Source organism: Podarcis tiliguerta, assembly GCF_965153285.1.
Source record: "Podarcis tiliguerta genome assembly, chromosome: 5".
Lineage (NCBI taxonomy): Eukaryota > Metazoa > Chordata > Lepidosauria > Squamata > Lacertidae > Podarcis > Podarcis tiliguerta.
The window spans coordinates 9,849,128-9,862,225 of NC_139538.1; the positions used below are offsets into that span (position 1 = coordinate 9,849,128).

Here is a 13,098-nt window from a genome sequence, read left to right on the forward strand (position 1 = left end):
GATTGATGGCAGAATAGTTAGGCTTCTTGTCAAGCTTATGGAACATGTGATTGCATTTATATTCAGATTCTTCAATTTTCCAAATAATTCCTCCAGTTCACAACTAAAGTTGAATGTCTCTGGACAACCCTATTTTTCACTTGAAGAAAGTTGTCTGTATTTCAAATAATTTCCACAGCTCTCTGAATGTTCTTGTTTATATTGCATTTAAACTCCCCCACCCTTTAATACCACCCCCCTCTGAGTCTCATTCCATTTTTACTAACTCCAGTTCCCATGTTTTCCTCCAAACCCCAAATAGTCTAGGTAGCCACCGAAAGTGATTGTTCCTACCAGTTTCTTTTCATCACTGCTGCAATTGACCAATTGACAACTGATTGATGGTTATCTTTTCACTTCAACAATGAAAGAAATTACCATCACTATGGCTATGTACAGTAAATGCCTCCGGAGTAAATTACATGATTCTAAAATTCTCCTTAGCTCACTTAGTAAAACATCAACACAAAAAGTTTCTTTCTCTCTCTCTCTGCCTCTTTTCCAGTATTGCAGATTTGGCCTTCCCTGTCAGCACCAGAAAAGAACTTGACAGCTTCTTTAAAAAGAGGAGTATAAAAGAACTCAAATAAGGGATGGCACAAGGCCTGCCTATGGCTTCCATTCTCTGCAGCTATTCTTCGCAAAGGGGGGGAAAAGTAGGCATGTGAGGAAAGATAAGCCATGTCAGAATACCCTGAGAACATTCCCAGTGACCTTGGAGTTTTGCTGTTTTCCCTTAACTATTCTGTGCTGGAAGAGCTTTTGAATTTTTGAACTTTACAAGTCCACTTAGGCTATTCCAAATATGTAGTGTTCAGTCCAGATACTCGTCTGCCTCTGCTCTGTCAATTAAATCACACAGTGCTAATCCACCTTGTCCAGCATTTACATGGTAATGAAAGCTACATCTTAGGAAAATTTAAAAATGAAATATTTGTCGAATTAATGAATTTGTATAGAGCAAATATGTAAATATTTTAAAACAATGCTACATTCTCTCTCTCCTTGCAGCTTAAACTTAGGTGCATGTTGAAAGGGTTCTTTGGTCTAGTAAATCAAGCATTATACAGTTATAGGTATTGAGAGATGGAGAAAGTTTGATTTTTTTAGTTACTCTTGATCCTTTAAGGGAAGAGAAGACTACAATAAAAAGAAAAAGAAAATATGAATCCTAAAATTTCCTAAAATACTAGAATTTATTAAAAAAACTTTTTAAAAATTAAAATCACATTTATATTAAATTGATTTAATTAGAATTAATGTGAATGTGGGTTCAAACCACCTCCACCACACTGGTCTTTAACCATACTGTCAGGCACCATTAGTCTTTGAAGTTGGAAGCTGGTTCTCTCGTTCCAACATACTGAAGAGGAAACTGCAGGCCTTATCGCCTATCAAGAAAATCTTGGTAATGGGTGGAAAGTCGCCTTTTTAATGCAGGCTATCACATGACACTGGACTTCAATACCACACAACTTTACTATAAAATCTGATGCTATATAATCTATAAACTTCCTCAGCCCAGCAGTCTGATCAACTTGTTATGACGACTTAGTATGGAATTGCATAGCTGAAACCTCCTGGTTTCCAAATACCATTCATATCTTTCAAGCTACTACAATTATTTTCACTACCCATTTATCTATGGTGTATATACATAGGACAAATTTTCTTGGCTTGCCTCTCAGCTTTTGCCAGTTCCTTGTTCCATTGTCCAGATTCACCTATCTTCATTGAAGCCTCTGTTATGAAAGATTTCCAGAGGGAATGAGCATACCTGATGTTGGAAATAAGAAATAAAAAGGCTCATCTCAAGCATGTTGGATTGTGGGAGGAGCAGGTGCTACAATCCAGAATGCGGCAGCTAGACTGGTGACTGGGAGTGGCCGCCGGGACCACATAACACCAGTCCTGAGATATCTGCATTGGCTCCCAGTACGTTTCCGAGCACAATTCAAAGTGTTGGCACTGACCTTTAAAGCCCTAAACGGCCTTGGTCCAGTATACCTGAAGGAGTGTCTCCACCCCCATCGTTCAGCCCGGACACTGAGATCCAGCATTGTGGGCCTTCTGGTGGTTCCCTCATTGCGAGAAGTGAGGTTACAGGGAACCAGATAGAGGGCCTTCTCGGTAGTGGCACCCGCCCTGTGGAATGCCCTCCCTTGAGATATGAAGGAAATAAGCAGCTATCTTCTTTTTAAAAGACATCTGAAGGCAGCCCTGTTTAAGGAAGTTTTTAATATTTAATGCTGTATTGTTTTTAACACTTGATTGGAAGCCGTCCAGAGTGGCTGGGGAAACTCAGCCAGATGGGCGGAGTACAAATAATAAATAATAATAATAATAATAATAATAATAATAATAATAATAATTATTATTATTACAATGATGAGAGCTGGGGAAGAGGCAGGAGCTGATGGGCTCATAGTCCCAAAGCAAAACAATTCAAACACAAACACTAACAAAGTATCAACAGTGTACAATGGACAACAATGTGCACAAAAACTTCCAAAGTATCACAGAACCCAAACATGTTTCACTATTGGTCTTCTGAATGGTCTCCATGTTTAGCATATAAAGCAAATGTGACCTTACAAATAATAAAACAAATTCTAAACACACAAATCAGATGAAACACCCCTAGCTGCAGCTAGGAGTCATGAGGAATGAGCACCAAATCCCTTGATGACCATACCAAGCAGCTATTGTACATATATATGGTAAATAACATTTGGGACAGGATAGAGCCTTAAAGCTCAATTGCCACGGGGTCACTCAATGCTACTGTCTAGAAACGACTCTGCACATAAGAACGGAATGACTATATTATTGTGGCCCTTGCCCCAACCCCCAAAATTGTTCCAGGAGTCAATGGACAATGGAATCAGCAGCTGCTGACGCACTCAGAAGAATCAGTAAGTTCACACTCCACCCCTGAATCTCTCTCTTGAAGCCAGTCATGAACCAGCGTGACCAAAATGTTATCTGTGCCAAAAATGGGTCTGAAGCCAGACTGAAAATGTGGCAGTATAACCAGCTTCATCGAAGAATGTCTGGAGTTGGATGACCACCCACTCCCTCAAGAACCTTGGTCCAAAAATGGATCTTCTCAGTTGGATCATGGTTATTTAAAAACTCAGGGTACAGGAGGGGGTGCAGCACAACCCCTTTCAGGGCTGCAGGACGGACCTGACCAATCCCCTCTGACATTAGGAAGAACTTCCTGACAGGAAGAGCTGTTCGACAGTGGAATTTGCTGCCAAGGAGTGTGGTGGGGTCTCCTTCTTTGGAGGTCTTTAAGCAGAGGCTTGACAACCATATGTCAGGAGTGCTCTGTGGTGTTTCCTGCTTGGCAGGGGGTTGGACTCGATGGCCCTTGCGGTCTCTTCCAACTCTATGATTCTAAGCTCTAATAAGCTATGACAGGCAATGGTCGAGAGGGTAAGCTGCACCACTTCAGGCTCCAAGTTCACATCCTGCCACTGCATTAACTCAAATTGATCTCAAACAACAGGGTCAGATAGTCCTCCAGACACTTCCGAAACTCTAATAAGAGCAGTGCCAAGATTGGGATAAGTAGGGATGAGCGATTCCGTCAGTTTGGTTTCTCTCAGTCCCTGTCCCCCCCCCCCCCATCTTAAATTCAGTTCTCCATATTTCCACATCGGCTTCTGGCTTTCTTATTTTACTGCCCTGGGAGAAATGGGAAGGTGCCATCCCTGCCCTCCCTCCGCCAAAGCCTCACTTACTGGGGTTGTGCACTGGAAGCTGCCACCACGAGAAACTAGTGGTGGCGATTCTGCTGCCTGAGGTGGGTGCTCCAGTCCGCCTCATAGGCGGGCCAGCTCTGAACCTATGTTACAATGGACATTTTAACCAATTTGCCTGTGGACACAGTACATCAAAATGCACATTTTGATATGATTCTTAAAATACATATTTTGATAAACTGACAGATTCCCAGTGTATACAACGCATACAAGATGGTATTTCAAGCTTCTTAAAGCATCAAACAATATCAAGCAATATCTAGGAGGAAGGGACCCAGCTGATGGACAGTCCAGCATAACTGAGCTTCCATTTATGTGCTTGCACATCTAAGAAATGTGGCTGAACAGCTGTAATTGTATTTCATTCTGAATGTACATCCAGAATCTAGTGGAGCAATTTTCTCTGAAAAGCGTTTCTCCTGCATTAATAGCTGAAGACTGATCAAGTAGTAAAGTGGGTTTTGAAGTTTTATCCCTTTACAATTTTCAGCAGAACAAATCACTTAGAAATTTCAAATTTCATTAATTAAATATGTGAGCAAGGACAACTACACAATGGCTGAGGTTTAATACAAGTCATACATCTCCTTCAGATTGAGGACAAACTATAAGCACGTCTATAATTTTTCTTCTTTGGATTCTGAGTGGAAAATGGAACATGTTAAGGCAACAGATTAAATAAATGGTTCTGGAATGAGAAATATATTCCTCTTCTGCAGCAGTGTATAAAAAGCACAAGACTCTAGAAGGTTTATGATTCTGTTTATGATAGAAAGTCTCGTCAACCTTTGGTTCTTGTTATTTGTTTACTATGAAAATACAATAAAAGTTAAATCAAGGTTTGTACAGTCCTTAACTATTATTTCACATAAAATGAAGATTATCATTTATTTATTTTATTTCTGTCCTAGTTTTCCTCCTAAAGGAGCCCAGGGTGGTTCTACAATATCATGAATGTAGTCCGTACATAATGGTTTTATTTGTTGTAGTCACATCGGTCTGTTTTGAGAGACAATGGAGTAAGCCTCTGGGAGTAAAGTTCAACAGCTGCATTAAAGGTAAAGGTAAAAGGGACCCATGTCCATTAGGTCCAGTCATGACCGACTCTGGCATTGCGGCGCTCATCTTGCTTTATTGGCTGAGGGAGCTGGAGCACAGCTTCTGGGTCATGTGGCCAGCATGAGTAAGCTGCTTCTGGCGAACCAGAGCAGCACACGGACACGCCGTTTACCTTCCCGCCGGAGTGGTACCTATTTATCTACTTGCACTTTGAGGTGCTTTCGAACTGCTAGGTTGACAGGAGCAGGGACCAAACAATGGGAGCTCACCCTGTCGTGGGGATTCAAACGGCCGACCTTCTGATCGGCAAGCCCTAGGCTCTGTGGTTTAACCCACAGCGCCACCCGCGTCACCAAAGTGACCACCACCCTGGGGCACAAGCCTGGGCAGTGTGTATGGAGCTCCTAAGCTGCTCAGACAACAAGATGCCCCCCTTCTTGCCCTCACTCATGTGGACCAAAGGAAAGCAGAGCAATACATTTGGCACCAGTTTGGTTGCAGCAGTTGCCAGAAGGAGGCATACAAAGTACCACCCAAACATCTTAGGGACTACACTCCAAATTTGTGTACGGTTTACTCCTTAGCCCTTTTTACTCCCGAAGATATTCTGCAAGGCAGCGAAGGTTTAGGATCAGAGTTTTCCTTCTCTCAGATGAGCTACCTTCCCAGGGAGACAAGCCCCATCTGCCCATGATGAAGACACCTAAAACACCAAGAACATCAGGAATCCAACAACATCAGTAGGGCCAGAAGTTAGCCAGCCCTGCTTTGTGGAAAAGAGAGACAGTGAAACAGGCAAAGACCAGCCCAGGGCCTGCTGAGGATGGACGCATGTATGTCGCCCGCTACAGGATAATCTATCAGCAAATGTTCTGGGGGAATTTTACTCTATTTATTTATTCAATTTCTATCAACTGAGGATCACAGGGCGGTTTACAATATAAAAAACCAACAAAAATACATAACATAGTAACTAACAAAAATAACTACTCCCATCTCCAACAGCCATAGACTGTTTAATTAGCCAAAGGAAAGGATTCTGATAACATTTTCATATTTTTAAAAAATGTTTCAAAAAGTTATAATTTAACGACAATCCACAATGGAAGATTTATATCCTGAAAGATAAGATATAAATAATTGTGAGATTATTAAAAAAAAATCCAATATCATAATGCCATTATAGAAATCTATGATAACTTGGAATATTGCTTAGTTCTAATTGCCACAGCTCAGCCAAGGAACAACTCCCCTAGAAGAAATGTTACATTTGGAGCTTTCTATTATTATTTTTTCAAGGTGAGTTGTTGGGAGGGGCAATGACAGAGTTGTACAAAGTTATGCACGATGTTTAGAAACACTAGTGCCCAGGGTTATCCAAGGAAGCAGAATGCTGGAGGATTCAGATCAGGCAAAAGGGAGTACGTCTTTTCAAAGTGCATAGTAAAACTGTGGAATTTGCTCTTAGAAGAGGTAATGATGCCCACCATCATTGGCTTTAAAAGATTAGACAGATTCACGGAGGAAATTCATGAAAATATCAAGGTTATGCATTCAAAAAGCTAAAGGAATGATGTATCAAATAAGCAAATGAGTGCCATATCATAGCACAAATGTTCCATTTCTGGGAGCCATAGCCATGCTGCTATGGTTACCCAACAGCCTTCTAGAACTGGTGATGTCATAAAGATGTTCCTATAAAGGATTCAGTTTGCTATTGCCATACAAGCCACACTAGCTGGTAAATGTGGCCAAATGTGGTCAACAAAATCCATTTTTTAAGAGCATAGAAACCAAGCACTGGCTAAGAGTCAGTGTCCTTCCTTTCTAAGACTTTTATTTTTCTACTCTTTATTTTGGGGAATGAGTGAAGAGAGGGTTGTAAGTTGTGCAGATGCTATAGAAGAAGATGCAAAGGCTGCTGGAGAAGAGCACACTTCTAGGTGTTTCCAAGCCTCAGCCTTGTGTTGCTGCATCCCTAGAAGGTATGAATGGTTGTTTTTTCCCACACAGCGGCTGATTTGTTGGAAGACAAAGTTTAGAGATGGCATTTCCCAGATAACAGAACCAAGAAATGTTTAGAGAGCCATGAATTCAGGAGTGTCAGCTTGGCCCCGCGACCATGGGTGTCCGGGGATGTGGGTGCCATGCAGTGTGCATGGCCCTTGCCCCGAAATCTGTGGGTGCCTAGCCCCCTCATGGGGAATTTTGTGGGTGCTCGGGCACCCTGGGCCCCAGGGAATAAGCACCTATGCATGAATGTAACAGTCTATAACAGAGCTTTCCAAACTTCCCATGTTGGTGACATGCATCATTTCGCGACACACTAATTCAGTTTTACTAGCAAACCAGAGGTTAAACTAACCCCTTTCCAGTCCCAGAAGGAGTGCGGGGAGTGTTCACACAACAGACCTACACACTGCAGCCAACATCCTAACGTGTTCTGACACCCAGTTTGGAAAGCTCTGGTCTTTGTTAAGCACTTACAAATTCTTACAAATTTATAATTAGGCGCACTGGTTGAGGTCACTGTTAGGCTGTTATGATATTAGGATACAGGGCTGAGAAGAGATCCTCATTTCAGTCCCTATTAATATCTTGTATGTTGACAGGCGGTTGTACTTACCAGGGAGGAGACCCAAGGACAGAAAGAAGAAAAACGAGAAAAAGAATTATCCTGAAGATCTATCCTGTGATGTCACCATGTTTGAGCAAAGACAGCAGAACATGGGCCAAGACTATTGGAAGATGACACCTGCAGGTGACGTGGGTGTACAAACAGAGGCTATCAAGCCAGCTTTGGCAGTATGTACCCAGCCCTATGACAGAAAAATTCAAGATCCCCATATACCTATGCCTTTAAGTGATATATTTTTGGAAGAAAAGCAAGGAGAATGTGATGAAAAAACAAGTGCAAATACTTTCCAAACGCCACAACAAAAGGAGGGATCAGATAATATGAGTGTATTATCTTTGGAAAAGGTAAAGAAAAAGGTAGTGGGTGCAAAATTAGAGGGTGATCCCTCTGAAGAAGGGAAAGAGTATCTAATTATGGCAGCTGAAGAAAGCAGACAACATAGAAAATCTGAATTCCTGAGTGCAGTGCTCCAAGAAGTAACCGATGAAAAGGAACAACAAAAAGGAAGAGGTCATACAGGGATTATATTGGAAGGTTTGCCCTGTAAGAAGGACCAGAAGCGGAGTCACCAAGATGTGCCATTTCAGGAGCTGCAGCAGGCTAGAGAACTAGAACCAAACAGTACATCGACTGCCAGTAAAAACAAAGCTCAAGAGGAACAAAACACAAGTATTGATTCCAAGGGCACAACTTCTTTGCAGGAACTGTTCAACCAACCAGCTGTACCATGCAATGAGGAACAGCAGGTTGGGAGGCAACAACAACATGGTATGGGTATCACCCATAGCATGGAGAAACCAGTGTTCTGGAGTCAAATAAATCCTGTATCTAAAGGAGATGTTCACAAGGAGGAGCAGGCTTACAAAGATAACACAAACCAGGAGGTACAGCAGCCTGTGGAACAAAAATACCCGGATATTTTGTCTACCATGTGTGGAAATGATGAACAAGAACAGCCAGAAGTACAACAGCTTTTAGATTTTGTAAGAGAAACCTCCTCCAATGAGATAAACTTGTTTGACCAAGAAGACCAACTGCCTATTTTACCCAAAGCTATGAGCTTTCCATTGGAGGACACAACCTGTGAGAAGGTACAGGAAGACACACAAGCTTTCAGAAGCTCAGCATTAGAGAGCTTTCTCAGCATGTCAGAAGATCATCAGTATGTTCCCCACCAGAAGGATCTACAAGCTGTTGCAAAAGAAAACATAACTACATTGCCCCTGGGTGTAGCTTGCACAATGGATCTGCAACAACTAGCATATATAAACAGTTTGCCTCAGGATGTTGTTACTCATGTTGCAAAGCAAAAACACTCAGATGCACAGCAGCTTCTTTTACTGGAACAAATTAGCACACACCATGATGAAAAGGAAATGCCAGAAGGTCTAGATTATGCACATTCCGGATGTAAGGGCACTGCCTATACTGAAGAACAGGAGAAGCAAAAGCTCAGTGCATCAGAACATACAACTACACTTCCTGACAACCTAAGCTATGAGAAAGAACAGCAAAGAAAATTGGACTGTGGAGATTCTGGGTCTGAGGGCACCTATGACAAGGAGGACCAGGACCATCAGGGTACTCTTTACTTAGAAGTGCAACGGCCTCTAGGACTTGCAAAGCTGAGCTCTTTGCCTCTGAGTGGAACCTCTGAAGAACTGTGTGTAAGAAAGGACAACCTATACACTGGCATTCTTGAAATACCCTCCCTGAATGAAGAGCAAGAAGCGGAGGACGATGAGAGCAAGGTGCATATGCTTGCTTCCTCCAAAGACAAGCCAATAGCGCAGGAACAAGAAGCACAACCACTTCCTATGCTCCCACAGGCAGGATGCAACACAGAAGGGGAGCAACTGGAGACATGGCATATCCAGAAGACAACATCCATACCGTATGAGGAGCAGCAGGAAAGGGAACAACTGAACCTAGGCATGGCCTGTGAGGAGCATCAGAAGAAGGGGAAATGGGGTCTGTCAAGCACCACATTCCCTTCTACTACTAAGGAGGATGAGGGGCATGTATAAGGTGATCATTTCCTTCATTTGAGGCAAAATCCTCAAAATTACTACTTTTGCTGTTTCAGAAACTACCTCCACTGAAATATGAAAACTGAAGAGATATTACTTCTTTTTAAGTTTTGCACAAAGGTACAGTTTATATGTAGATTAAGTCAAAAAATAAACAAAATTGAAAATAATTGCTGTGGTGATGACTATTTGTTGAGCCCATTTGTTTCATACTGTTTTGTTTGTTTGTTTAGTTGTTTAGTGGTGTCCGACTCTTCGTGACCCCATGGACCAGAGCATACCAGGCACTCCTGTCTTCTACTGCCTCCCGCAGTTTGGTCAGGCTCATGTTTGTAGCTTCGAGAGCACTGTCCCGCCATCTCGTCCTCTGTCGTCCCCTTCTCCTTGTGCCCTCCATCTTTCCCAACACCAGGGTCTTTTCCAGGGAGTCTTCTCTTTCATGAGGTGGCCAAAGTATTGGAGCCTCAACTTCACGATCTGTCCTTCCAGTGAGCACTCAGGGCTGATTTCCTTAAGAATGGATAGGTTTGATCTTCTTGCAGCCCATGGGACTCTCAAGTCTCTCCTCCAGCACCATAATTCAAAAGCATCAATTCTTCGGCGATCAGCCTTCTTTATGGTCCAGCTCTCACTAACCCTAACCCTAACCCTAACCCATACATCACTACTGGAAAAACCATGGCTTTAACTATACGGACCTTTGTTGGCAAGGTGATGTCTCTGCTTTGAAACTACAACGTTTCAAGGGAACTAAATGTTAAAAGGATCTGGATCAGATCAGTGGGAAGTTTTTGGAATACAGGTATGGAGTTTTTACTCAGAGGCAGTAACTAATGAGAAAAGCTACAAACCCATAATACTACTAGATTTTAGCATACTAATGTTAAGAATGATGACCAATCCACTTGCTACATAGTTCCAATGTGTTAGATAGTTTGGTGAAGGAGTAAACATGGATCCCATCTGAAGACTGTGACACTGGAAAGTGACAGCCAGTTGTAGCTTTCCAGAAATTCTGTGCATAATGAAAAATCTACATATAAAATTGTCATGTGCTATGATTAGATACAGGATGAATCCCCCCCCCCTACTGTTTGCAGATAGCTTTGCTTGAACTATTTACCCAGCACTATTTACCCAGAAGTATGAACTAAGTCAAATTATTTTTTGGGTTTTCTGATACTCTCCCCAAGGACATAGAGACTTCTTCTATGTCTTAGTGCAGTGGTTCCCAATTAGCTAATTAGTGAGGACCCCCAATTTTTCAAAAGCCAAGTCATGGGCAGCCTGCTTATGAAAATTTTGATAACTCTAATCTAGTTACCTCTGCAAAGCAATTTTTTGAACAAAATGTAGTGTAGCCCCTAATAAGCAAAGGATTTTAAGTATACTAAAAAACAGAGTAGGGCTGAGTGATATCTGGTTTTCAACATTATGATATATCAGCAGCTAAACACCGCAATATTCTGATATATCACTATATCTGAAATTAGAGATCAGGAGCGGGGATGAGGGAAGCAGCAGCTAAGGAGATCGGATGGGTGGTAGGAGAGGAAGTGGAGTCACCTCCACCACATGGTTTGAGTGGGAGGGGTGAGGGTCAGTGGCAAAGCTGCACACTCTGGCACCGGGGGCAGAGAGCAGCGGGGACATGGCTGGTGCACATCCCAGGGGGCGTGGTATATTGCCCGCGAGGGCATGATGTGAATCCCAGGGGTGTGGTGCGCCGCCCGCGGGGGGGGGGTGGCCTGCATCCTGGGGGCGTGGTGACCTCCCGCAGGGGCATGGCACCCAGCGTGGTGGGGGGTCTCCTGGCCTCCCACCCCACCCCGTCTTTTATTTTGCCTGTCCTGTATTTTGTCCAACCAAAGGTGGCAAGCCTAGCCAGTCCATATATCACAGGAATGTTGTGAGGATAAAAAGGAATGGGTCACACATGCTATCTTGGGCTCCTTGGAGTTAAAACAGGATATAGATGAAAATGCTACTACTAAATTATCACAAAAGTCAGTAAAAGCCCAAGGAATCAGGATGTGAATGTTTGATGAAATTTTGTCATGAGAACAAAATTAATTTGGTTTGCACACATGACTCGACACCCTTATACGACAGATGTGTTCGGTTTAAATCAAGTTGAATAAAAAATATTTAAAGTATGCACAACTAAAACAGCTCCTGCTGGGTTAATAGAGTTTAAAAGAACTGCTATGAGAGTGCCTAGAATAAGAATAAAATGCAACTGTTCATAAATAAGTAGAATCCATTTCACACTTTATCCCTGGAGACAAGAAGTTATGAGCTCAAGATTTGTTTCTCCTTTATTTGAAATAGCTCATGCAGTTTGGATTTTGGAAAATAACAACAACATTTGTGCGACTTCGTTTCATATTTACACCTGCCAGGTATTTGACTACAGGCTTATTTGATTTCTTTGGGAAGATTTTCACTCCCCTGGTGTGCGAGTGAAGCAATAGCAAGATTGTGAAATTTACAAGTATCGCATAATGTGTTTATTATGGCTATTCCTCTGTCACGGCAGCCAAGGAACCCCTTTGGGGCTAGATAAAAAGTTTGCCAAAAATAAAATTCAAATATCCTTTGAATCAAAACAAGATAAAAAGAAGATCTACGCCACCACTGTCAATGCTGCCACTTCCAAAACATATGCTCCAATAAAACATGAAAGCTTGGGGGGCCTGCTTTTTGCAAGCTTCAGTAGCTTGCGCTTCCTTCCCCTCTCCCCCCCATGATCTATTATTAAAATGCATCGCCTGAATTTGCGTACTAAATGGCATGCTACACATTCTCAATGATCTCCAGTTTATTTAAAGGGGCATTATCATCTTCAAACAACTTATTAGAGAAGATGGATTTCTTTATCCAATGCAGTCATTTTTTGTGTGCTATTTGTTCATAAACAAGACACCAGATATAAGGACATCCAGCAGAATGTCTGACAATACACAGCAATAATCAAACGAATACAAAAGGGAGGCACAACTGCCAGAAAACACTCAGGTGCCAGGAAATCACCCCACCACCACCACCCTCTACTCACCCACTAGCTGAGAGCAATCCCCTCCAATGCTCAGAATCCTCACCACAACTCAGTAAGGGGGAACCATAACCTGGGAAGGCTTGGAACTAGCTGAAGGCTTTTGTTTCATTGTGATCTTCAGGTGTTGTGTGCCTGGATCAGAAAATAAACTGGGGCAGGTTTGCCCTTTCCTACCATGTTCCACACACGAACCTTTTTAAAGAGCTCTGTTTGTACCCCAAAAGAGATGAAACATTATGAATAGCTAAAAGTGTGTTAAAGGCTTTTAAAGTATAGATGTGGATAAGTACTTAGTTCACATGAAGACCCATTAAATGAATAAATACATCTAGCACTCTTTCAGATCTCCTAGTCTGCACAATGGCACAATTACTAGTTGTTATTATTGTATCTTCTGTGGAGAATATTTAAATACATAACTCTCCTTTATGTTCAGATATCACTCCTAAAAAAACATCTTGATGGTTGATCAAGAACACACCCTTAACTGATATAATCAACTCT

General features: G+C 42.1%; 2 protein-coding genes across 3 annotated transcripts in view; one reads left to right on the plus strand and one right to left on the minus strand.

The window, feature by feature from the left end:
- Positions 1-13,098, minus strand: part of LOC310678420 (uncharacterized protein) — a 456,546-nt gene that overhangs the window by 181,980 nt on the left and 261,468 nt on the right. The gene's annotated exons all lie outside the window — the stretch shown is intronic.
- On the plus strand, positions 6,549-9,706 carry LOC310677138 (uncharacterized protein). Of its 2 annotated transcripts, none has more exons than XM_083439508.1 (2): positions 6,549-6,853; positions 7,481-9,706. In XM_083439508.1, the coding sequence occupies exons 1-2, from the start codon at positions 6,732-6,734 to the stop codon at positions 9,531-9,533; spliced, it is 2,175 nt and encodes a 724-aa protein (XP_083295634.1). In that variant the 5' UTR covers positions 6,549-6,731; the 3' UTR covers positions 9,534-9,706. The 2 variants fall into 2 exon arrangements, with proteins under 2 accessions (XP_083295634.1, XP_083295635.1); XM_083439509.1 differs by having other exon boundaries at positions 6,552-6,853; positions 7,498-9,706.

Coding starts and splice junctions, on each gene's coding strand:
- LOC310677138 (XM_083439508.1), top strand. CDS start 6,732: ATGAGTGAAGAGAGGGTTGTAAGTTGTGCAGATGCTATAGAAGAAGAT. Junction 6,854..7,480: donor TGTTGCTGCATCCCTAGAAG/GTATGAATGGTT, acceptor GTATGTTGACAG/GCGGTTGTACTTACCAGGGA.